Raw genomic sequence first — 24,236 nt, 5'->3', positions numbered from 1 at the left:
TGTGCAGTATAGGTCTAGTGTTCTACTCAGTGCAGATAGTAGTCCTTAGGGTGGTTGTATTGGCTAACCTTCTTTTGTCGCAAAAGATCACAAATCTTGCTGCTGTGTTTGCACATTTTTGTATTTATCCCAGGCAGGTTTTTTGTCGTTCACAGTTATCAAGAGGTGCACTGCACATCTGAACTTATGAGGTGCCAACGGGATAAACACTAATATTAAAAAATGTATAGCCACACACTCGTAGCTGCCAATGCCAAACATTTTATTGTGGACACAGAGACAAGACAAATGTTTCGGGGTAGCAAGAAGAATAGTATGTGTAACATTAAATACCTGGATGGCACCCATTTCCGATCAGCGGGGAGTGACACTCAATCAGCCTTTTGCTAGTGGACAACTACTGGGTTGAGATGGAGCACAGCTGAAAACTCAGAATTACATCCATTCAGGAATAAAATCACATGCGAATGTCCAATATAATACATGTCTAGATGGCCTAATCGAATAAACGCAGAAGCAAAACGAAAAGAACCACAAAAGAAACATACAGTATGTATGAACATACACAGGGCCTTAAATATACAGCATTGTGAATAATACAATTTCAAATAAACAACATAATAGAGGGCATTTAAAGAGGGCATTTACACCAGAGCTGAGTCTATTTCTTTTTTTAACCTACATTTTTATCCCACCCTAGAAGACACAGGGAGAAGTCTCCTAGAGAACATACAAACTCAAACAGAAAGGCACTTTCGCCAACCCCACCTAGGGTATGGGTACTGATGACACGGAGGGGAGAACACGGCCACATAGCTCCCACAGCGTCCCCATTGGGAATCAAACCCTGCAGGACCTTCTATCTGTGAGGCAACAGCACTACCAACTGTGCCACCGTGCCCCCAGCCTAGTCTATTTCTCATCAATTGTGCAGTAGCAAGGTGCTGAGAAAAGCGCTGTGGCAGGACTGCCTATAAAATGGAAAGAACAGATGCAACATTAAAACATGTCCAAAGAGGGTCTATGGAAACGGTCTGAGGTCAAAGTCAATATTAAGGCCCATAGGTGACAAAGTTCTGAGATAATAGATCCATGAAGCCTCTTTTTGTTTTAAAAGCAATGTTTCAACCTTTTCTATGCCAATATTGCGAAATGAGGAAACTGGATGATTGAGCAACAACTGGATAAGTGACATTTTTACACCTTATGGTGCTGCATGCTCAGCAATGCAAACGTTTAGTCATGCCAACAACGTAGGACTTGCCACACAGGCAGGTCCATGGCTGAGGGAAGTAGGGGTGCTGGGGGGGCTGGAGCACCCCCTCCCCCCAGGCACAGCACCCCCTCAGACGGGAGGGGGAAAATAATAATAATTTTAATTAAAACAGATTTCTGTTACTACTAGGCTTAATAAATATGCTGTATCACAGTATCAGCACCTTATCCTGGTTAATTGCCTGTGTCAGTTTTCTCATGCGTGTGGAGAGGGAAAGTAAAAGCCACATTTTGTGGCACACGCCAACGCGCGCGCACCCCCTACTGAACGTTCAGCACCTGCTAGTGAAAACATCTTCCCGCTGCCCTGCAGGTCAGCAGATAAATAACACCAGTGGTAATTACACCCTTAATAGGGATCTTTTTCCCGGAATGCGGGTGTGCGGGTGAAGACTGCACACAAGTAGGCCTGGCCATACATGGCCTACTAGTGCGCAAGCAGAGCGTGCAAGTACTGCCGACCTCTACGAACTTACTATGTATGTAACTTGAAAGTAGTATATACTGTGGTCGGCTGGACTGAAAGTAGTATGTATGTATGGTAGGCGTGGTAGGTATATTCGATAATTTATAATTGGCTGTTGATGGTGACGTAATGATGGTGTATGTAATCTGAAACCTATCTTTTTTTGTAATTTATAATTTGTATTGATTTTTTACATTTTGACAGCATACAGCATACATACATCAAATGTCTTCTATCCCAGATTTGGGTCGTCGTATGCCAAAACAAATCTAGACAACATATAAATCAGCGTCCAAAGGATAACTAAAAACATTAAAAATGAAATAATAAACAAACAGAAAAGAAAATTAAAGAAGAAAAGTAAAAAGAAAAGAAAAAGGGGCAAACCTATCTTAATTACGTCAACATCAACTTACTTGCTGCTCCTTCCTCTTGTTCCCGTACTGTTGATAATTAAAGGTCTTCGTCACTTTAAGTAACTTTAAAATATTCTTTGAAATGTAGTATATACTGCATGCCTATTATAACTTCTGGTTTAAATCTCATGAACACTACGAATGGATTGTTATAAAGGTATATCGGTGACGTAACCAATCTACGTTTAAACGGATATGTTTCAATGTTGGGTGAGTAAAAGGTAGTGTATGTAATCTCTTAATTACGTCACCATCAACAGCCAATTATAAGTTATAGAATATACCCACCATGCCCACCATACATACACACCACTTCTGGTCCAGCCGACCACAATACTTGCATGCTCTGCTAGTAATTGAGTGAGTGTTAATTTGCGTTGCGAAGGCATAGCAGGAGGAGGGGGTAAATCAGATTTAACCAGGTGGTGTCTTAGGTCCTGACCGCACGAGAATACAATCAAGGGGGGTTTAGAGTCTCAGAGAAGGCTTCATGGAGTGAAGGTCTGAATGATCAGACCTGAGATAACAGGTGGAAAAGATTGTTTTTTTGTTTTCAAACTCACTGTGTGTGTGTGTGTGTGTGTGTGTGTGTGTGTGTGTGTGTGTGTGTGTGTGTGTGTGTGTGTGTGTGTGTGTGTGTGTGTGTGTGTGTGTGTGTGTGTGTGTGTGTGTGTGTGTGTGTGTGTGTGTGTGTGTGCGTGCGTGCGTGCGTGCGTGCGTGCGTGCGTGCGTGCGTGAGATCTGTGGGAAGTATGTGTCTCTGATGTCTTGGTATTAGTGGGCAGGTGGTTAGAAAGTGTTTCCACCGAAAGAGATTCGAATTATATCAGCAATATATACAATTTTGATGAGTAGTCATTCAACTGAAACAGAACTTAAAGGACAACTTTAGTTTTTAGTTTTTTTCAACCAAGGTTCATGTTTTAGGTTGTTATTAGACAAAGTAAAAGATTAGTGTTATTATTTTTTCATTTGCTGCTTTCTTTCGTTTTAGCAATTTTATCTATTTTTGACAGGGGGGCGAACATGGCATTCGAACATGGGGCTAAATAGTCCTTTTTTACAAAATGTTACGGCGATTTATTTATTATTATTTACTATAGTCCTACTAGACCCCAGGAAATTACATTTGGCCACAAATGATCACAGGATTTACTGAATGTGAAGGGGGAGGTTATTGAGCCTATTACACACAGTATGGGAGCCCGCAAAATATTATATTATATTAATAAAGAATTTGCCATCAAATTTTGTAAAAAAGGACGTATTTAGCCCCATGTTCGAATGCCTCCGCCCCCCTGTCAAAAATAGCTAAAACAAAATAAAGCAGCAAATGAAAAAAAATTAACACTCACCTTTTACTTTGTCTAATAACAACCTAAAACATGAACCTTGGTTGAAAAAAACTAAAGTTGTCCTTTAACATAGAAATTACAGAAAAAGATTGGACACATATGTGGAAAATGCACCACTCATCTACCAATTTACGAGTAAACAGTTAAAGAAACAGATACAATGTTGGAGAGGATGTAAATGTGGATCACTCAATCATGTGTTTTGGAAATGTCCTAAATGGATGATTTTTGGAAAATGATACATGATCAGATGCAAAAGATATTCGGATATGAGGTACCAATGGAGTGCAATGTTTTGTATTTAGGAACCTTGATGGAGGGAAAGATAGAAGGAGAGGATAGATATTTGGTAAACATTTTATTGGCAGCAGGAAAGAAAGCTATCACAAGGAAATGGGGACAGATGGAACCTCCAACACAGGGACAATGGGAAGAGTTGATTCAAGAAATATATCTCATGGAGAAATTGACACACTGTTTGAGACTGCAGGAAGAACAAATGGAGGACAAATGGTTTAAATGGACAATTTTTAAGACCGAACATAAAGATTAATTGTATGTGGGAATGAGGAACAACAGAAAAGGATTATATGATGTAATGTGCAAATTGTGATACGCAAATGTCGACTTTTTTTATTTTGTTTGTTTGTGTTTTTTCTTTTCTCTTTTTTCTTTTTCTTTTGTTTTATGTTGTATTTTGTTCCAAAAAATGAATACATTTTTAAGTGACAAAAAAAGTGTTTCCACCATATTTTGTGTTCAGTGGGTGGGTGGGTGCATAGTCTGTCTTCCCTTGGGAGTGGGGACTGTCTGTGGTGGCCTTTCTCTATTGCAAATGTCTTCACTGAGTTCTCTTTTAGTGCTAGGTAGCAAATAGCATTCCATTTTGCTTTAGTTGTCTCTTTCCAGTAAATCAGATTGCTTTCTTTTTGTTTTCTTATAATCTGTTTTTTCCATCTGGTAGTTGTGTAATCTGGGTTTTCTATCTGGTAGTTGTGCTTGCGTTTGTGCACAGAGTCCCTGGTCCAGGAGGAGACACTGAAGAGGGTTGAGGAGAGGAAAGAACAGAAGGCAGCTCTAAACAACAGCCGTACAAGAGCAGAGAAGGTGAAGGCTCAAACACAGTACAGGGAAGCAAATAAGACATTGAAGAAAAGCATCAAAACTGACAAGATTAACTACGTAGAGGCGCTTGCAGCGGAGGCTGAAGACGCAGCTAGACATGGGAATCTGAAGGACCGACACAGAGACCAAGGAAGAGATGCTCCACCCTCTCTTCAAGAAGATGTGGGAACAGGAAATCATCCCATCCGAATGTAAGGAGACCTGATTTTTATCTCATAAAAATACCGAAGAAAGGAGACCTGAGCAACTGTGCTAACTACAGGGGAATCACACTACTATCCATCCCAGGAAAGGTTTTCTACAGGATCTTACTGGATGAAGGATGTGGTAGATCCCCAGCTTAGAGACCAGCAGGCTGGCTTCCGCAAAGACAGATCTTGCATAGACCAGATTGCCACTTTGCGCATCATACCGGAGCAGTCACTTGAGTGGAACTCACCGCTATTCATGAACTTTATTGACTACGAGAAGGCTTTTGATAGTGTGGACAGGGAGACCCTCTGGAAGCTTCTAAGACACTATGGTGTACCAGAGAAGCTAACTAACATCATTAAGAACACCTACGAGGGAATGACTTGCAGAGTGATCCATGAGGGCCAACTCACCAACGCCTTTGGCGTAAGGACGGGAGTGAGAAAAGGGTGTTTGCTATCATCATTCTTGTTCCTGCTGGCTATGGATTGGGCAATGAAGCAATCCACAGCAGACAAAAAGAATGGCATACAGTGGACAATGTGGACGCAGCTAGATGACCTGGATTCCGCGGACGACCTGGCCCTTCTATCTCACACCCAACAGCAGATGCTGGAAAAGACCAGCACCATTGCAACCAACTCCGCTCGCCTCAGACTTAACATACACAGAGGGAAAAGCAGTCTTGAGAGTGAACTCTGCCAGCACTGTACCCATCATGCTGGAAGGCGAAGCACTGGAGGAGGTTGACGAGTTCACCTACCTTGGCAGTATTGTCAACAAGCAGGGAGGAACAGATGCCGATGTGAAAGTCAGGATTGGCAAGGCCAGGGTAGCTTACCTCCATTTGAAAAACATCTGGAGTGCAAAATACCTGGCCATCACAACAAAAATCAGGATCTTTAACAGCAACGTAAAGTCAGTCCTACTCTACGATGCAGAGACATGGAGGACAACAGTGAACACCACAAACAAAATCCAGTCATTCATCAACACCTGTCTGCGACGAATCCTCCAGATCCGCTGGCCAAACACCATCAGCAACAAAGAGCTGTGGCAACACACCAACCAAAAACCTGCAGAGGAAGAGATCCTCAAAAGGCGTTGGAGATGGATAGGCCATACTCTCCGAAAACCAGCCTCAAACACCACAAGGCAGTCCCTCAAGTGGAACCCCCAAGAGAAAAGAAAGAGAGGTCGGCCACGAAACACCTGGCGCAGAGACTTGGAGGCAGATGCAAAAAATATGGGCCACACTTGGGGACAGCTGGAAGTGTTGGCTCAGGAGCGAGATGCTTGGGGAACTTTATCGACGGTCTAAGCCCCAGAAGGGGTAATAGGCATAAATAAGTAAGTAAGTGCCCGGATCTCCGCCTCGTTTCTATAGATGTTTTATCCCGATTGATCCCAATTACTATTTTTATATTTTGTATACCTGCATGTCTCCTGAGCACCTGGTTGTTTCCTTGCCTCTGCCGTGCCCTCTTCTTTATTTTGATGACGTGGGTATCATCTTAATCCTGCCCTGCCAAGCATTGTTTTTGTTTTTCGTTGGGTGTGGAGGATGGATTTGCATGAGTTCTGCGTGCAGAGTCTCGGTTTGGTGTTTATGCCATTTCTCAAGTTCTATGGTTCGCAACCATAGATGGAGATGGTTTCTACGACGGAGTCTAATATACTGTATCCAGGCATAATGGAAGGATTAGCATCATCGCCCTGTGTCTTGTTTGGATGATCGTTGTTTAGAGAATTGTTTTACGCTCAATTATGTTGATAAACAATTGGATTAGTTGAGTGGGTTATTATCGCCTTATCTAAATTTCATGGACTTCCGCACACCCGGCTCAGTTTTGCAGCAGCGTAAAGCAGTATACGTGTAGGAGAAGGAGGGAGGCCTGCACACTGTTACCTGCTGGTTCAAGAGCTTTTATTTAGAGTCAAAGGTGCAACGTTTCGGTCTTGCAACCTTCCTCAGGCATGGTGGATTTTTAAAAACAATGCTCCATTTAAAAAACAATAACATCTTCTGGCCCCCCCCCCCCCCCCCCCCCCCCCCACCTATAATGACATAGGTGTGTTAAAAGATACGTTGGCTTGAAACTGATTAACTGCCACATGCAGTCATCCAGAGAGAGAAAGAGAAAGAGGTGGGGGGGGGGGCAGAAAGACCCACTAAGCCTTTACAGGTAATTGGTCTCCACCTCTGCTCAGGAGCCTGGCAACGATTACCCAGCCAGGACCCATGATCAAAAGAAAAATAAAGCACTAATTAAGGACAGGCAAGCTGGCGGACGACCAAAGACAAGGCACTTTCCAGGAAAATAATAAGTGGAGCAAGTGGTTACCTAGGAACTGAGTGATGGGCTGAAATATGCCACAGTTGGGCAATGATGCTCACCTTATTAGTACCTTATGGTAATAAGCTGTCCTTTATGTTGACAATCATCTCAAGGAGGCAGCTCAATGAAAACAGGATTGTCCGGCAAGCAAAAGCACATCATTTAGTGAAATGAATATTGCCATATACCATGCAGTTGCATAAATGTGCATAATATAGCCATACTTTATATACTGTATGTTACATCACACACATGTTTGGCTGAACATCTAGTAAGTGATGCTGCAGCTAGGGATCATATCAGTGCGTGTCATCACCGCCTCTTACAGTAAAACGCGTATTTTACTGGCATGAGCTCAGTGGGGCGGCGGTGGCTCAGGGGTAGAGTTGCCGGATGGTAACCGTAAGGTTGCCAGTTTGAACCCGGGCTCCCCCAGAGTTAGTGTCGAAGTGTCCTTGAGCAAGACACTGAACCCATAATTGCTCCTGATGTGCTGGTTGGTGCCTTGCAAAGCGCCTTGGATAAAGACGCTATATAAATGCACCATTTACCAAACAGACTAAAACAGATCTGGGCATTTTTATACTTAATTATACTTGGCTGACTCTGACCGGCCCTTGAAAGGTTACTTGGAATTAGAAAATAAAACATACTTTCTAATTTTACCTTATATGTGTGGACTAAAACTGCATTGCTTTTTTTTAAGCCTGTTTATTCACATATACAGACAATCTGTTTCTTGCCATGAATTCCGTGTCATTGACAACCTGTTACCTTCCCTCAAAAATGTCCGCTCATGCCAAAAAAAGGCAAAAAACCTCTGCATTCGGAGGTTTATGGACTACTAAGTATTTATTTACTGAAGTCAGAGGTAATAATAATAATAACATACTCTTACTAGCTTGTCAAAACAATGCCATTTACTGCTTTTTATAGAAATACATTTTATATTATGCAGAAATCTTGAATTGCTCGGCCCTCCACAATATTTTCTGTTTCTCATTTGGCCCCTTGTGAAAAATAATTGCCCACCCCTGGACTAAAAGGTCAGAATATGAGTCAAAATGCTAAATCTGGGCCAATTAGATCACACTTACCAAGGAGACCAACAATGGCCAATGCCAGAGAAAGAGCATGATGCCAAATGTATTTTGCCGACATTATTGTAAATAATTACTTGGGTACCTGAAGGTCTGAACATTAGCCATATGGGGTCTGATCCAATGATTAAAACCACCACAACAATACCTTTACTACTGATATTGGCCACATTTTTACAAGATGAAAGGTGAATGGGAGGTCATGAAGGGACAGAGAATTGATTGATTATAGTCACTTGGAACACCACACAACAATAGACATATTGACCTTGATGAAATCTGTCACATCTTTAGCGTATTTCACCATGATTGCAGCTTCCTTTGAGACCAGGAAGTGGAGATGAGAGGCGAATGAATGACAGCCTTCTCTGGCATAGTCAAGGTGAACATGTTTTTTTTAAGATCTACAAGCGCTGTGTGTTTTCATATTTCAAAATATGAAAAATGGGGGAGGGGGATTTATTAAGAAAAATTGTAGGACTTAAATTGTTAAAAAGAACAGATGACCTATGTTGAATGGTCAATCATTGACCGTCAATGGACTGCATGGCATGGTGAAGTGATTGACAAAATGTACAAATGACAAATGTACAAAATAGTGATAATAGCACGCACACACGCACACGCACACACACGCGCACACGCAGGTGGCAGGTCATTGCTTTGGCTGCATGGGGAGCTATTCGTTCACACGCCGCCCTCTAAACTTACAGCCTATTACAGCCCACAGGACAGTGTGAGAAAGGGAATTACATCCAAGGTGCTGCTGAGCTGCTGCCTGCGAGCACAACTTGCGGCAGTAGTACGCAGCAGTTTTGCGCTTGGATGGATTTGTTCGAGTAGCAAGTGCCTGCCTGCCTCTATCTCCTCTTGTGAATGAATGCATGGGACTGGTGATGATGATGAGGCGACATTAACATCGCAAACCACTCTTGGCACGATCACGCAAACACAGTTGGTCCGACTCCGCACGCACGGCACAGGCAGCAGCATGGACGGGCTGCAGACAGACAACGCTGGAGTCAGCGCGGAGGAAAAGTACCGCGCTTTAGCCTATGACACAGCGTTCAGCACGCTGGTGGCGGTGATCGTGTACACGGTGGTGAAAGTGAGCCTGGACGGGATAAGGCAGTGGCGGGCGAGAATATCGGTTTTAATCATCGGCTCGGGACCCATTGGGCTGACAGCTGCCCTCGTCGCTGTTCGCTCGGGCAAGGTGCTGAAGCTGACCGTGCTGGATGAGAGGTACCGGACAGCCCTGCTCTGTCGCCCCCAGCAGATCGCCCTGGACCCCAGGAGCGTGGAGTTTCTGCTGGGACTCGGGGTTGACTTCGATAACATGGAGGGGTGCTGGCACAACGAGCACTTCTTCACCAAGATCGGGGTTTTTCAGGAGTACCTCCTAAGCATCCTAGAGCAGAAGAAACAGAAGGTGGACATCAAAGTGAAGCTGGGCACCAAGGTATAGTCTCCCCCTGCTGTCTGTCTGAGATCCTTCATAGCCTGCCCTGTACCACACAGTACTACTTACCTCTGCTGTCTGTCTGAGATCCTTCATAGCCTGCCCTGTACCACACACAGTACTACTTACCTCTGCAGCCCAGCCAGGGAAACACTACCACTCAGGCCCTGTAGTCAGGGAATATTATCAGTATAATGTCAAATCTGGGAATACATTTCTTACTAAGAATTTTCTTCACCAATGTGTTTGTAAAGGTGTCTACTAACATATCCCACATTGGTTTCTATTCAACCACCCTAGGGGAATTTTTGACAGCTGCTGAAAGTTGGGGTACCACAACAACCAATATGGCAAAATGTTCTAAATTTCATTATGCTTTAAGTATAGCATGTGACATACTAGAGGGTTTTCATGATACTGAATCCATTCCAAGCATTAGTTTTGCACGAAAAACACTCCTTGGGCTAAATTTGGCCATATAGCCACTTGCCCAAATGTGCCCAAATGTGCTGACCTCATCACATTTGTGATGACTACAGCCCAATAGCAAACACTTCATCTGTCTATGAAACGCTCCTATTTTCCACTTTATTTATGTGTCTCACTATGAGCCAGTTTAACCCTCAGGGGCAGACGTAAACACACTTGTATCGTCCTTGTCAGGCAGGCCTTGGTTTATGGCTGTAAATCTCTACAGCAAGAAAAACAAGTATTTCATATGACATCCCAGTGACTCAATAACATAACACACTTACATCAGCCCTGCTGTAGATTAAGGCTTCAAGGATTCAAGGATTCAACAAATCATAACAGCACAGTGAATAATGTTAGTCTGAGAGCAGACCTGAGGCCATTCCTCGGTGAGGTTTTTAAGGCCAGCGGAAAGTAAAGTGATTGGTCTAGACACACTATGAAGTCCTGAGTGTTCATTTTAATTTTAGGCTGTACAAAATGGAACCAAATGGACCCTTACGACTACGAGTACATTTGGACCATAGGACCCATACAGGTCCGTTTCCATTTTGTTCCATTTGTGTACTCTCTCAGAGTTCAATATTTATACTGTGCATGCTAGAACGTCATAGTAAAAGTAAATCCAATTCAGATGTATTAGAAAACAATGCTGAAATCAAAAGAGGACTTCTAACGAATAATCCTGAAAGGATTTGTGCAACAAGATGAGATACAAGATGGAAGTAGTAGTGCAAACAAGGGTCTTTAGTGTAACTGTGAGATGGTGTGAGCAAAGCCCTGTGCAAAGCTATTTCATTTTTCTAGTAACATAGCTATTGGAAATGTAAGCTCACATTTGACCTGAAAATATAACAGGTGAAATTTTAATAATGATGCATGAAAGATTCGCGAAAATATAATCTTATCTAATAAAATCTTATTATGGAAAAAAAGGTATTTCTATCTCCCAAGGACAACAAGGAGGGACAGACAGTAGGCTGACAGGAAATGGGGAGAGAGATGGGGGGAAGACATGCAGTAAAGGGATCCCATCTCTCTCCCCATTTCAGTAAAGGGATCCCCGTCGGGATCGGGAGTCGAACCCGCGGCACACTGCCAGACTGGATTACCAGCCAAGGTGCCTGGACCACTGAGCCATGGCCCATGCCTGTGCTGTTATTTTAAGCCAGTAACATTTTCCTGCTCTGGCAAAGGCCGCCGGAATCGGGAGTCGAACCCGCGGCACGCTGTCAGGCTGGCTCAGCAGCCTAGGTGCCCAGACAGTTGAGCTAACCGCCCGGGATGTGCGCCTCGCTTGAGCACAGGTCACCACCAGGCCGGGTTGCCTACCCAGGGCCCGCAAACTTTGGTCATAGCCATGCCACTTGGAATGGGATCTGAAAATTCTAACTTATAGATCATTAGAGATAATGTGTACTGATTTGTGTGACAAAATCACACAAAATCTGTGTGACAAAATCACACAAAATCTGTGTGACAAAATCTGTAGGAAATAAGTGGCAGAAAATGAAATTTGGCGCAAACAGGGCTTATAAGTTGCGCCAAGATCCATTGCCAGCCGTCGGTGCTGCATTCATGATGTGTGGCATTATGTGCAAAACGGCCACCCCCACAAACTTTGGAAGCCAATCATTGCCAATTGGAATGGAATATGAGAAATGTGCACAGATACGTCTTAATCACAAAAATATGCCTCATGGTATATATGACAGATTAGCAAACAAAAAGGAAATTATTCCATGGCCTACTGGGAGTGTGTGCAAAGTTTCCCACTGATCAGGCCAGCGTCACCATGACGGAGATTCTTCCATGGCCTAACATGCATGCGTGCAACGTTTCACAGCAATCGAATGCTGCGTTCATGATTTTGTTCAAAACGTGCCACTCCTGTAAACTCTGGAAGCCAATCTTAGTTAATTAGGATGGAATATGAAAAATTGGACATATCCGTCTTAATCACATGACTATAGAGATAATGTGTACCGATTTCCGATGTTTGGACATATATTGGAGTAATATGAATTAATTTAAGTATTTGATATAAAAATAAATTATGACTGGTAGCCGTGTGTAAACACGGTGGTCAAGCAAGGACAGCACCTCCTCCAGAGCATGGGAGCACTTTGTTGGCACCTCCAGAGCAGGGGAACTTAGGAAAGCGAGAGCGAACAAATCATCGCAATTTAGCAGAAAATGTCAGATCTGACGCATTGTGACCTTATAGATCAACTATTTTCACCGTGCGACACACCATCGAAAGATTGGTTTCATGGCTAAGTAAAAGTTTGAATAAACAATGTGCCAGTCCAGAATATTAGCTTAAAGATGGAGTGCCATGATTTGTTTCCACCCTAAAACATGTTCATCATGTATTATTATAATATAAGGAAAAAAAGTGTACAGTATTTGTTAAAATCATGCTTTTATGTGGACACGCCCACCAGTTCATTAAGTATGCCTGGTTTGCCTGGTGGGTGGTGATGGGTGGTGATGTGTGGTGATCCACCTGAACTGAAGCCACACCCACAGCTGTAGTTGTATGATAAAGGGGGAGGGGTTAGGGGAGGGGCTGATAGTGTGATGTCACTATATTACTGTTTATTTCATTGGCCCGTTTGACCGTCAAGGGTTCAGCCTCCAGGAAGAAACCCTAAATACAAAGTTAATACACCATTGCACATAAAAACGACTCCAGGTTGTCTAATGTCACCTCATAGACACATGAACAACTGGAAAAATACAAAAATTGTGGCACTCCATCTTTAACATATGTCATGAACTATTGTATATCTGTCAAGCTGTAGCTGTAGTAGATGCTATGTGGGATTCTTTATTTCATTGTTCCATCCAGTGGCATACCACAGGATCAAACAATGCCTTGATAGACAACATCATAAAATACATCTAGCGATATCTTATCAGAATACCAAACGACTCGCCCCTTTACCAACTCGCCCCGCAAAATGTTTTAATGTAGTTAACAGTTAGTATTTCCCTCCCTCTCTGAAATCTGAAATTAGCTTTATTTGATTGTATAGTAGTCGATCTCTATACTCATATATAATAAATTAAGAAAGAACAACATGACACAGAGACGGTGACTGCTTAATTAAGTTAATTTAGGACCTTCTAGCATTTAATTTCGTTTTATTAAACACATTTCTTCCATGTAGCCCATGTTTTGTAATGGCATCATCATGCTATTATGCCTGTGGATATACAGAGTGAACTTAACAATGATAAATTAATATGATACCTTTTATATAATCACCAACATGAATTATGTTTGTTATTTACAGCTAGGTAGAGTAGTGGGACGAGATGGAAAAGGGGCGACCGTACCTGTTACCTCTTATCAGCCTCTTTGGGGTGTTAAGTTCATTGTACAGTAATGTGTTACTACTAGTCATCACTTCCATGGCCAGCAGCTTTGTTACATCTCCTCAGCCAGTGTCTGGTCACTGCTGCAGGAGTCCCGGCTGCCTATACTGAATCATGGTGGACAAGGTCACGGCTGCCTATACTGAATCATGGTGGACAAGGTCACGGAGGCCTTTGATCGTGCCAAATTTCCGTTTTGTTTAGAGTAATTGCCAAGTCACCCATTTCCTCTTGATTACGCATAACAATTGTGTTTAATGATTGATTATTTTCCCTCCCACCCTGTAGGTTTTGTGAGGTCTTTGAATGCAAAGGGGGGGGGGGGGGGGGGGGGGGGACTTTTGTGAAGCACCTGTTCTTTGCAGTCTTAAAGGATTAAACGTTTAGTCTGTTACAGGATCTAGATGCTACTATTGTACTAAAGAGTAGTAATGCATACAAGGACATAAATACAGTTCCTAAACGGATATTATGCTTGCACGCTACACGCAGGCCTTGTAAACCCACTTCAGTGGCTCATATAAACATGAACATGGGACGTCAGTGCCTCAGGTGGTAGAGAAACCTCTTGGAAATTGGAAGATTCTTTTACTTGGATGTCACACTCGGGTAGTGCAAAACTCTCATACTGTATATATAAGAGCTAAACGGCCACTGTGTGTGAATAATTGTCTATTGTCATCTATTATTTTGCTCCCTCACACAGATTTTTTTTAACAAAACATTTTCAGATTGGGGTCCAAATGCATATCCCTTTGGGGGTCCTTGGCACAAAGAAACGTTAGAGAACTACTGATTTTCCATTTGTAGATGTCTCTCTATACTTTAAATGGGTTAAATTAACGCTCAGGATTTGACTGTGTTCCCTTGTGGCTTCAGTTCACAGAGGAGTACCTCCGTCGGATGCCACGCAACGACTGGCCGCGCGTGATGGTGGTGGCTGACGGCTCGTGTGGTGACTCCTGCTCTGTGCTGGGCATCAGCTCTGACTATACTGTGGAATCCTGTCATGCCTATGGAGCTAATGCAACTATAGAGAGACTGGACCAGAGACAGGTCTGGACACATGCACACTAATGGATAGTTGGATACACATGCACACACACACACGCACACGCACACACACTCACACGCACACACACACACACACACACACACACACACACACACACACACACACACACACACACGCACACACACACGCGCGCACACGCACATGCACACACACGCACGCGCAGCCGTGCACACTACACAGTACGTGCACACACAGATGCAAATGGATATACTCTCTCACAGACACACAAAAAAACACGCACACACAGTCACACACACGCACGTGCGCGCAGCCGTGCACTACGCAGTACGTGCACACACAGATGCAAATGGATATACTCTCTCACAGACACACACAAAAACCACACACACAGTCACAGTCACACACACACACACACACACACACACACACACACACACACACACACACACACACACACACACACACACACACACACACACACACACACACACACACACACACACACAGGTAATAACAAACAGGTTGTGGAGAGGGAGAGGGCCTTGTATAAACAGAGTGGGGACAGTACAGACAGGATATTGCTGTGTGGGAGAGGCTAGCTAACTTTGTTTGAGCCAGAGAGCTGGTCTGAGCAAACAGCAACGTGGAACAGCACAATAACTAACTAAAGAAAGCAGTCGGCTCAATCAATGGTTGGCTGGATCCCATCTGCAGCACTACTGGCGTTACTGTAGGCCACTCTAATCACTCTGAGTGAAGCAGCTGCTGACTTGATTCATACTTCCGTCGCACGATGGTGTCACGTGTTGAAGAAGCTCACAAACAGTACCGTCACGCGACAGAGCATCAATTAGGCTTAAAGATCACACACCGGTGAGCTTTTTTCTGCGTGATTGATTACCCCGAAAATATATATATTTTCGAACTGGTGTTTGTTTCGGTCTCATCTGACCTCGAGGTGTGCAGAGCCAAATGGAAATTCGGTTTCCGAGAATCTGTATCTGTCACCCTGAGAAAGATGCAACCAGTCTCTGTGTGTTACATCTACACAGAACGTGAATATTACAGTATGTACTATGTAGCGATAAAGAAACACGCTTTCGGAAACAATAGTATCAACCTGTATAAATGAGGCATCAACTTTTTATATCATATAGTTTTGATGTGAAATATCCAGTGGCGGTTTTCGTATGATTAATTCATCATGTGTGTAACCTTTAAACTGGATTAATACATAGTTGTGCAGCAGTGTTGCACATTGGATCTAGCCGATCTAGAAGCTCACAACACGACTGCGGCAAAGGCCTGATGATGACCTAGAGGGTTAAAACGTTGCATTTTTGCCTTAACTCACCCGTCGCCAAGTTCGGCTTTTGACGCCTATTTTCGTATGTACCATCACGCCTTTTTTTAAATGTTTTTTATCCCACGATTTTATAACCCATTTTTCACCCCTGTGTCAATTATCGAATGTGATCCTGGGCTCTACACACCCTCCACCAACCTGGGGAGAGCAACGGACTTTAACTCATGCTTCCTTCATGCATGAGTGTCCAAGTCGCTCCTTTACACCTGACAGGGGGTAGTTTCCCTGGTTGGACGTAGCGCGTGGAAGGAACACGTTATTCCAACCAGTTCCTCAACCAGGGGGAGGCAGTTTAGAGACCAGGATTACTGCATGTTTTTTGTGAGGGTACCTACCCTAGGGGACTCGGGGAGAACATGCAAACTCCACACGGAAAGGCCCTTTCGCCAACCCCGCCTCGGGTATGGGCACTGATGACGCGGAGGAGAGGACACGCCGCCAGCGCCCACAGCATCCACAGCGTCCCGAGCGGGAATCAAACCCAGGACCTTCTAGCTGTGAGGAGACAGCACTACCGGCTGTGCCACCGTGCCCCCCATCACGCCTTTTTTAATAACAATTGATTAGGGTGATCAGCTGCGTCCAGTTTCCCCTCATAACATTCCTGTTTCGATCCAGTGAAAAGAAACGGTTCAAACCGCAAATGGAAAAAATAAGGGGACACAGCCTCTTAGAGCGTAAATATCTCGGATTCTCCTTTTTGGCCAAAAACAAGCTTGGTTTGCGTCTGATTTATCTAAACGATAACAAAAAGTATGTTTTGGGTGGATTAAATGACAATCGCGGGACATGTTACATAGCAGATTTTTACTTCCTGACTCAGCGGTTTCATCCAGCACTTGGCCTAAATACAGGCAAGAAAGAGATGTTTACACAATCTTCTCTGTTAACTTTTCACTCACCCTTCTATTGTAGAAACGGTCATTGAAGTCAACCGATTGTTGGTCAGGAGTTCCAAGAAGAGTGCTGAAGTGATTGAACCAGTCTTTCTTGAGTGGTGTCTCCTCTGATCTCTATAATTGGAGAGGCCTTTTTGTTTGTTATCTTCCTTAGAGCTTCCCATGTCGCCTTCCAATGTGTGCCCTTTCCAGTTCCTTGGTTTTTTCTTCTGTCTTGGGCCAGGGCATGGTGGAAGAGTTATTCCTTCTTTGAAATATGGTTGATTGTCCGAACATTGAAGGTGCTGATATTGCAGGGGGTCATGCGACAAATTCATATTCTTTCCAGGTCATCTTTGTCCAAGTCAGAGCTGATTCTTCCATCCGGATTTCAGACCAGTTCATCATACATTGTGGCAGGGACCACAGTGGACTTAGAAGGCCTGGGGGGGACAGGGGCTTTAAATTTGCTATTGAGTCGTGACATCATTAATCTTGTTGTTTGCTTTAGTGCATCTGAGGGCGCAACTCCTTCAGTCACCCTTTTCTTGTCAGGGGAGGTCCCTTAGCCTTTGACCTTTCAGGGCCTCACCAAAAGGCAGTAGTCTGTAACCCTGATGGGGGAGGCATACGGGTTTAACACCTTGCCCAAGGGTGACCCTGAACTATGCAAGGCTCCCTGAGGCTTATACGAGCCCACATACCTAAGACATTTAAATTCCCTTCCCTGACCGGTGGATATGAATATGTAGCATATTCATCAGCTGTGATGTTTTTCACATCCTTTGCCAAAGGTCATCAGTCTTGAATATAAGCAGATGGTGCCTAGTACGATGACTCAGGGATAAAGCCCAGATGTCTAGAAAGGATGAATGGCTATCCATGTAGAGATGTGAAATACACCTGCAGCACACAATGCCCATATGACAGCTAGTGCTAAAAACAAATACAAACCACCTGCACCTGAAGACAAAAAAAAGAGTGGTGGTGTGGGGGGGGGCATTGAAACAGATAAAGATAGAGAGTCCCTGACTGTTCCACTGAGATGGAGACTGATGAAAGATACTAGATTATATTACAGTCTTCACCACATACAGCAGCCATCTCATTTCCTGCAAAAACACAAGTGAACGTTGCCAATTATTTGATATCCAAGGAGGCATCAGTTCTGTAATGTTTTTCATTTGTATATCTCTAAATAACAAAAGGGGTAGCTGACTTTTAGCTCACCACAGTGTCACTCAGAAGATAAAACAGTTAGAGAACATTAGTCTAATCTGGCTGATAAATAGCCAGATTAGACTATTAAACCCCGTAACAACCTTCAGTCACCACAGCCTCCTCATGTGTCGTTCACATCATGTTCTCCTCAGGAGCCGTGCAGTTGCTTCATTGGCCCCCTTCCTCTGTAGCTGTTTCCTTCAGTTATTGAATTTGCCTCCTAGGATATGACCTGTTGGCCTTACATTCCCATTCCACCCCGCCACCCCCCTACCCCCGCCTCCTCACCCCTTCCATCTCCACACATTTACACAGACCTCCATCACTGGTCTCCCTTGACAACGGTTAGATGAACATGCTGTTTGATCCCGTTTGTTCTGGTTTATGTCATGGGCAACGGTGTCAGCTCTGACTTGAGGGAGGCAGACGATTCAGGAGAGAGAGGAGAGTGTTTTAGCATGATCATACTGATGTGTAAAAATGAACATTTTGGCCTAAGAATGGTGTAACATAAAAAAAGATAGAGAAAAAATGAATAAATAATGGTGTAACAGTAACATGGTGAATGTTAGAACATATTTACAGACCATACGTATGCAGTCCAGTTAATTGCTTGTTGTTTGAGCCCCAAAGGCTTTCTGGCAGTGCTTATGTACACACGTCTTATTGCTGTAATGATGACAGCAAACATGACAGTAATCCCATCTCTGGTGCTCGTAAAACTGCATTATCACTGTGAATTGATTCGATCTAGGTGAGTAACATCTGTTCTATATATCCTTTCCCTCTGCTTTACCTCCCCTCTGTTTCTCTCCCTGCCCCCTTTCAGGTGCCTACTCCAGAGATCCGCGCCCACAGCCTGTACTTTGACCTGTCTGCCTACGGAGTGGAGGCGCTCCGAGAACATCGGAACCCTGCGGCAAAGGCTGGCTTTCATCTGAAGATCTATGGGACATTCAGGAACCGCTACATGGCCCTAGTCTGTCCCACCACGGACACCAAGATGGTCCGCTTCCTCCGGCACACTGCTAACTCCTCCGTAAGGCTCTCTTTTTGATATGCAATACTATCCCGATCAATGCCAGATATGCCAGATATTGCTCTGATCAACACCAAACATGGCACAAACACTGTTCAGGGGTTGTCCATGAGAATAGCCACACCTGGGGCCACATGTGGCTTAAGGGTCCCCGTCAGGGTCCCCCAGGGGCCACAGGCACACCGTTGCTCCGAACCACACCAAACGTGCCACAAACACTGGTCTCTGCCATGACAATAGTCACAGCGGCCACAGGCTTCAATGTGCACCAAACTTGCCATAAACACTGTTGTGTGTTGTAAGAATGACCGTGTTAGTGGCTGGAGAAACAGTACAACAGGCATTGGTAAAGGTTAACCAATAGTATGTTTATTCACCAAAGAGCACTACCAACTGGCATGAATACAATAAGCTCTCTACTCCCAGCACAGACTTCAGTTCACCTGCAAAATGGCAGCCCTTTATACCCAGCTGGAGATAATGGACTATGCCATTTACAGGGGTGTCTTCAAATGAGAACCATAAATAAGCATACAATAAATACATATAAATAAATAACTTTAAACCATACAAATGTTACAAGTTTCTGTGAACTACATGAACTATACAAGTTATATAATAAGTCCTTCACACTACAACATAAATAAGCAACAGCAGATCTTAACCCCCCCTGCTATCCTGACATGGTCCAGCCCAATCTTTACTGAAACACATCACAGGCAATTGTTAGGCATTCAATCAAACCTCAACAATAGAACTCCACATTATTGCACTTCCCAAACATATTGCATCTATAACCCACATTGCACTTGCCCCTCATGTTTGTTAATCACCAAGCATTTCCCCAGATGGAACTCGTTGTCTGAGTGGCCATCTCAGCTAAACAGGAAACAGTATTAAACAATAAAATCATGACTGCAAAATACAACTGTGCAAGTTAATAAAGTGCCAATATGCTGTGCAACATAAGTAACAGAGGACCACTCTGTTACATGTGTCATGAGAATAATCACACCACGGGCAATACAGGGGCCACAGGTGCTCGAAATTGCTAGAGCCGTGTTTAACACTTCAAATTGTTCTGATCAGCGCAATATATAGGACTAGATTTGAAGGCGGAGCCGTGGTCTGGAATTCTAGTTTTTAAAATGGTACAAAATCTGGACACATCTTCCAATACAGCTATCGGTTGTGCTCTAGTCAATACAATACAGAATGTTGCCCCTGAGAGATAGCTCTAAATAAAATGACAGAAAAGGGAGAGAGGAGATTGAATAATAATACACCACTGCCAAAAATGAATTTAATGAGTTGAGAAATTAATGTTAGGTTCAGGCCGTTTCCTGCTCCCTCTCATGTTGGGCCAGATATGGGCCGTTGCTGCCTGCCTGGCTAGGCTGATATACTGTATGACATTTCCATCTTAATGTAGGAGAGAAGAGCATAATAATGATACGGACCACAGGTCTCAACCCTGCTTATTCTCCAACATTCACTCAGCTAATGGCATCGGACTGGGTTGTCGTATGATTACCATTATTTCTGGTGTGGAGTTCGTGTGCGACTGTGTGTGTGTGTGTGTGTGTGTGTGTGCATTTGGGCGCACGTGCATGCTTGTGCGCACGTGCATGCTTGTCCACGTGAGGAGAAAAGGAAACAGCAGGGCAAAAGACAAATAAATATAGGAAAGAGAGGGATCATGTGTGTGTGTGTGTGTGTGTGTGTGTGTGTGCGTGCGTGCGTGCGTGCGTGCGTGCGTGCGTGCGTGCGTGCGTGCGTCCATCTGTACCCTGCTGTTACACAACAGGGAGTAAATGGAGGGTGGAATCCTCTCATCAGCATCACCTAAAAGCTGCCTGACTCCTTGTTCTCCCACAATGCCCGACAAGAGCAAATGCTGCTGCTGAGCAGTTGGTATTTTGTCTGGCTTTTTAATGTCAAATTCTGGTGTGATCACAGTCAGCCTGCCGTCAGGGCCGCAGTCTCACCAACCTTGGTACTACTGTTGCTATGTGGGTGGCATTCCACACAGAGAGCAAACATTCACACTCTTTTACAACAGCCCACACACCAAGGCCAGCGGCAAGGCTAGAAGACATTGTGTGGCCAAGGATGTCATTCTCACAAACAAATGCACGCACGCACGCACGCACGCACGCACGCACGCACGCACGCACGCACGCACGCACGCACCACTCAAGCGTGCTCACGTAGCCTTGGTTACTTGGTAACTGATGATGACTGCCGGTTTGGGTTGAAGAAGAGCAGATCTATGCTGAAAGAAAGAGTGAGTGGGAGAGAGACCAGAAGAGGATAATTTTCCAGTATCTGGAGAATTGACATAAAGCACATCAGATTCAGTACAGGTTGTTTTTGTTTTGTTTATTTATACAGAACAAACTGGAAACCGAGGACAGAGCTAACATTGCAATTAATGCAGTTGATGCACAATGGTGTCATGACTCATCATGTTACATTACATCTGGCTAAGTAAAGATAAATTATGAGGAGTTTACTAATGCAATGCAAAAAAAAGTCACCCTTTCATGTCTGCTCAGGTCATGAAGAACATCTTCCACCAGTCGTTCAACGCCTACAAGACAGACATCGAGCCTCGTCTCAACGACCTAACGCTGCATCACATGCAATGCAGCCGTCGGCTGTTTGAGATCCAGCTGTCACACAGACGGGTCAGCGCCGCGTACATCGAGGGAGACAACGTGGCGGTCACTGTGGAAGGCGAAGCAGCGCGCGTTCTCAATTTTGACACAGGTATCTGTGCACAAAACGCAGGCATTGTTTGGAATAAAGGATTCCGATGGGCATAGGAATAACATTATTTTTGGTGCCCTCTGGAAAGAAGTTTTCAAATACACACACATCATCTTCTATGACTGTAGGAGAACTAAGCTTCACCAAAGGTGAAAGAAAAAACATCAAAGGTCCCTATTTATAGAACAGAAAGCCATTTGTGTGGCTGACACAAAGAGAGCGGGACAGAGTGAGTTCCAAGGAAGGAGTGGATGATGCAACCTGCATGTACAGTATGCACTGTATACAGTATATGTACTGTATGTGCGCTTGTGTTTGTATGTATGCGTGTGTGCATTAGAGCATGTGTGCAACCTGCGAATCACTACTGTACTCAGTAGCCTTTTAATTTTTATTTAGGTTCCCTGCAATGTCTTTCATTAAGAGCTTAAATGTATCCTCAAGGCTACAATTTAAGTTATTTCTGCAAAACAAAAAGGTGTTATTACCGCTTATTAAATCAATTAAGTGGACACCTCGGAGATTAGTTTGAGCCGTCGACTGGTCTGCACATATTTATTATTTAGCAGGGGTGACTGCCTTGCGTCTTCCTCAAAGTCAAACTGTTTGCCAGTCGCCAGTCGAAACATCAGTCTCCCTTGCTAAATAATAAATACTGCAGACCAGTCATGTGTTCCAGGATTTTATTTGGGTAGTCTCTCCTGAAGTGCCCAGGGATTATTCTCTCTGATTCAAGTTGTCCCTGTTGAGCACCGACGAGCCCTTCTACCTTCAACCGGCAGAAGGGCGTTCGACTTCTCGTTACTAGTTTGAGTTGTTTTGCACAATGTCTATTATTCATGGCATTCTGCCTCTCCTCTCCAGGTTGTGGAGTGAACCTGGGCATGCGTGGACTAGAGTCCTTGGGGACCTTTATCTACCGGACAGCCACTGCTGTTGACCAGAGCGATGTTTTGGAGGCCCTGTCGGCTAAGATCCAGCACACCAGGCAGGTGGCTGAGACCTTCAAGCACACAGGTCTGCTTCAGTCCATGTATGAGTGACATGGCAGCAGGACCTGAAGAATGAGTGTCACAACTCGTGGATCTGAGTGTGAGTCACGATGGTGGACGACGACGGTATCTTTGTGTTTACAGTGCCATGAGCTATGTTAGCGGTGGTGAGATGGATCGCTAGCAATTATGTGCTGAATACAGTTGTGTGTGCCTGACCTTATCTAAGCAGATAAGGATAATGAATGTGAGAATTTGATCAGAGACTTACCATAATCCTGGATAATATAAATGACCAGGTGGCCAACACAATAAACATGCACTGGATTAATGCGAATAGATAGATATTTAATTGGTGGAGAGACCATAACTGAGAAAAGGACTGTGCCCGTGGACTTTTTTTATACCAACATATTATTGCAGCTTTTTCTGTAACTGAAACAATGACAGTTAGAAAAGAGGTTAATAGGATAATTATTTCCATAGACGTGCAAATGAAACTCTGCTGTGAAAACCTAGTCTTTTACTGCTGATGTATCTGCAAGTAGCGCGGGGCAGAGCCTATAGTATATCTGAATCATGTCCAGAGAGATAAATGGATTTCAAGGAGGTATTTTGCTACTGTTACTGTATAATTGTATAAAATTAATTTTTGAATAAACATCCAGGGTGTGGCTGATAGTTTGCAGTTTGTGAATGCAGTGGTGTCAGAACTGTGATGAAAGGCAGACTGAGGGTTCCCAGTGTCTCTGTCAGTGAGAGCCAAAGAGATCATGCTTGTGGTTTGTTGTAGGTTTGGTTTGTCACTGGGAGACTGAGAAATCTTGAATGTCTTTCTTCACAAGGCTACTTTAGTAATGTGCCAAATGTGTAGGATGTGTTCAGGTGAAATGATATAAGCATATTTCGTGGAGCTGATTGAAACTTGAAACTTTTAGTGTTGGGTCATCCTCTGTGATATCTAATGTATGTTCACTAGATTTAGCATTTCTTTGTGAGACTATTCTGTGTCCTTTCTATCGTAAATGAAAATGTTGTTTCAAAGATTGTATTGCTAGTGTATATGTCCAACTACACAACGCACATTATGAATTTTGCAGGGATCTGATGTCACATTTTCACCTCAGCTCATCTAAAATCACTAAAATGAGTATATCTATGTGGTCTTATTGAAGTGATACAGTAAGTGAAGTGATACAGAATGTGTTATTTATGCAAAGCATATCATTGTTAAATTTGTTTAATAAAATATATATGGGCCTATATGTACGTTATTTATTTTACATTGGTATTTTCTTTGCCTTGAATACATACTGCAGAAAGTCTTTTAATCTTAATTGTTTTGCA

General features: G+C 43.6%; 1 protein-coding gene across 2 annotated transcripts; it reads left to right on the top strand.

Annotated features, from left to right (window-relative positions):
* Positions 1-9,057: 9,057 nt before the first annotated feature.
* On the top strand, positions 9,058-24,100 carry LOC306922816 (uncharacterized protein). Of its 2 annotated transcripts, XM_079500658.1 has the most exons (5): positions 9,058-9,730; positions 14,465-14,641; positions 18,916-19,125; positions 21,684-21,897; positions 22,762-24,100. In XM_079500658.1, the coding sequence occupies exons 1-5, from the start codon at positions 9,149-9,151 to the stop codon at positions 22,938-22,940; spliced, it is 1,362 nt and encodes a 453-aa protein (XP_079356784.1). In that variant the 5' UTR covers positions 9,058-9,148; the 3' UTR covers positions 22,941-24,100. The 2 variants fall into 2 exon arrangements, with proteins under 2 accessions (XP_079356784.1, XP_079356785.1); XM_079500659.1 differs by lacking the exon at positions 14,465-14,641.
* The last annotated feature ends 136 nt before the right edge of the window (positions 24,101-24,236 follow it).

The sequence above is a fragment of the Electrona antarctica genome (genome assembly GCF_951216825.1).
Source record: "Electrona antarctica genome assembly, chromosome: 5".
Classification (NCBI taxonomy): domain Eukaryota; kingdom Metazoa; phylum Chordata; class Actinopteri; order Myctophiformes; family Myctophidae; genus Electrona; species Electrona antarctica.
Note: the sequence above shows the minus strand (reverse complement) of the source record. Positions and strands in the feature narration are given on the sequence as shown.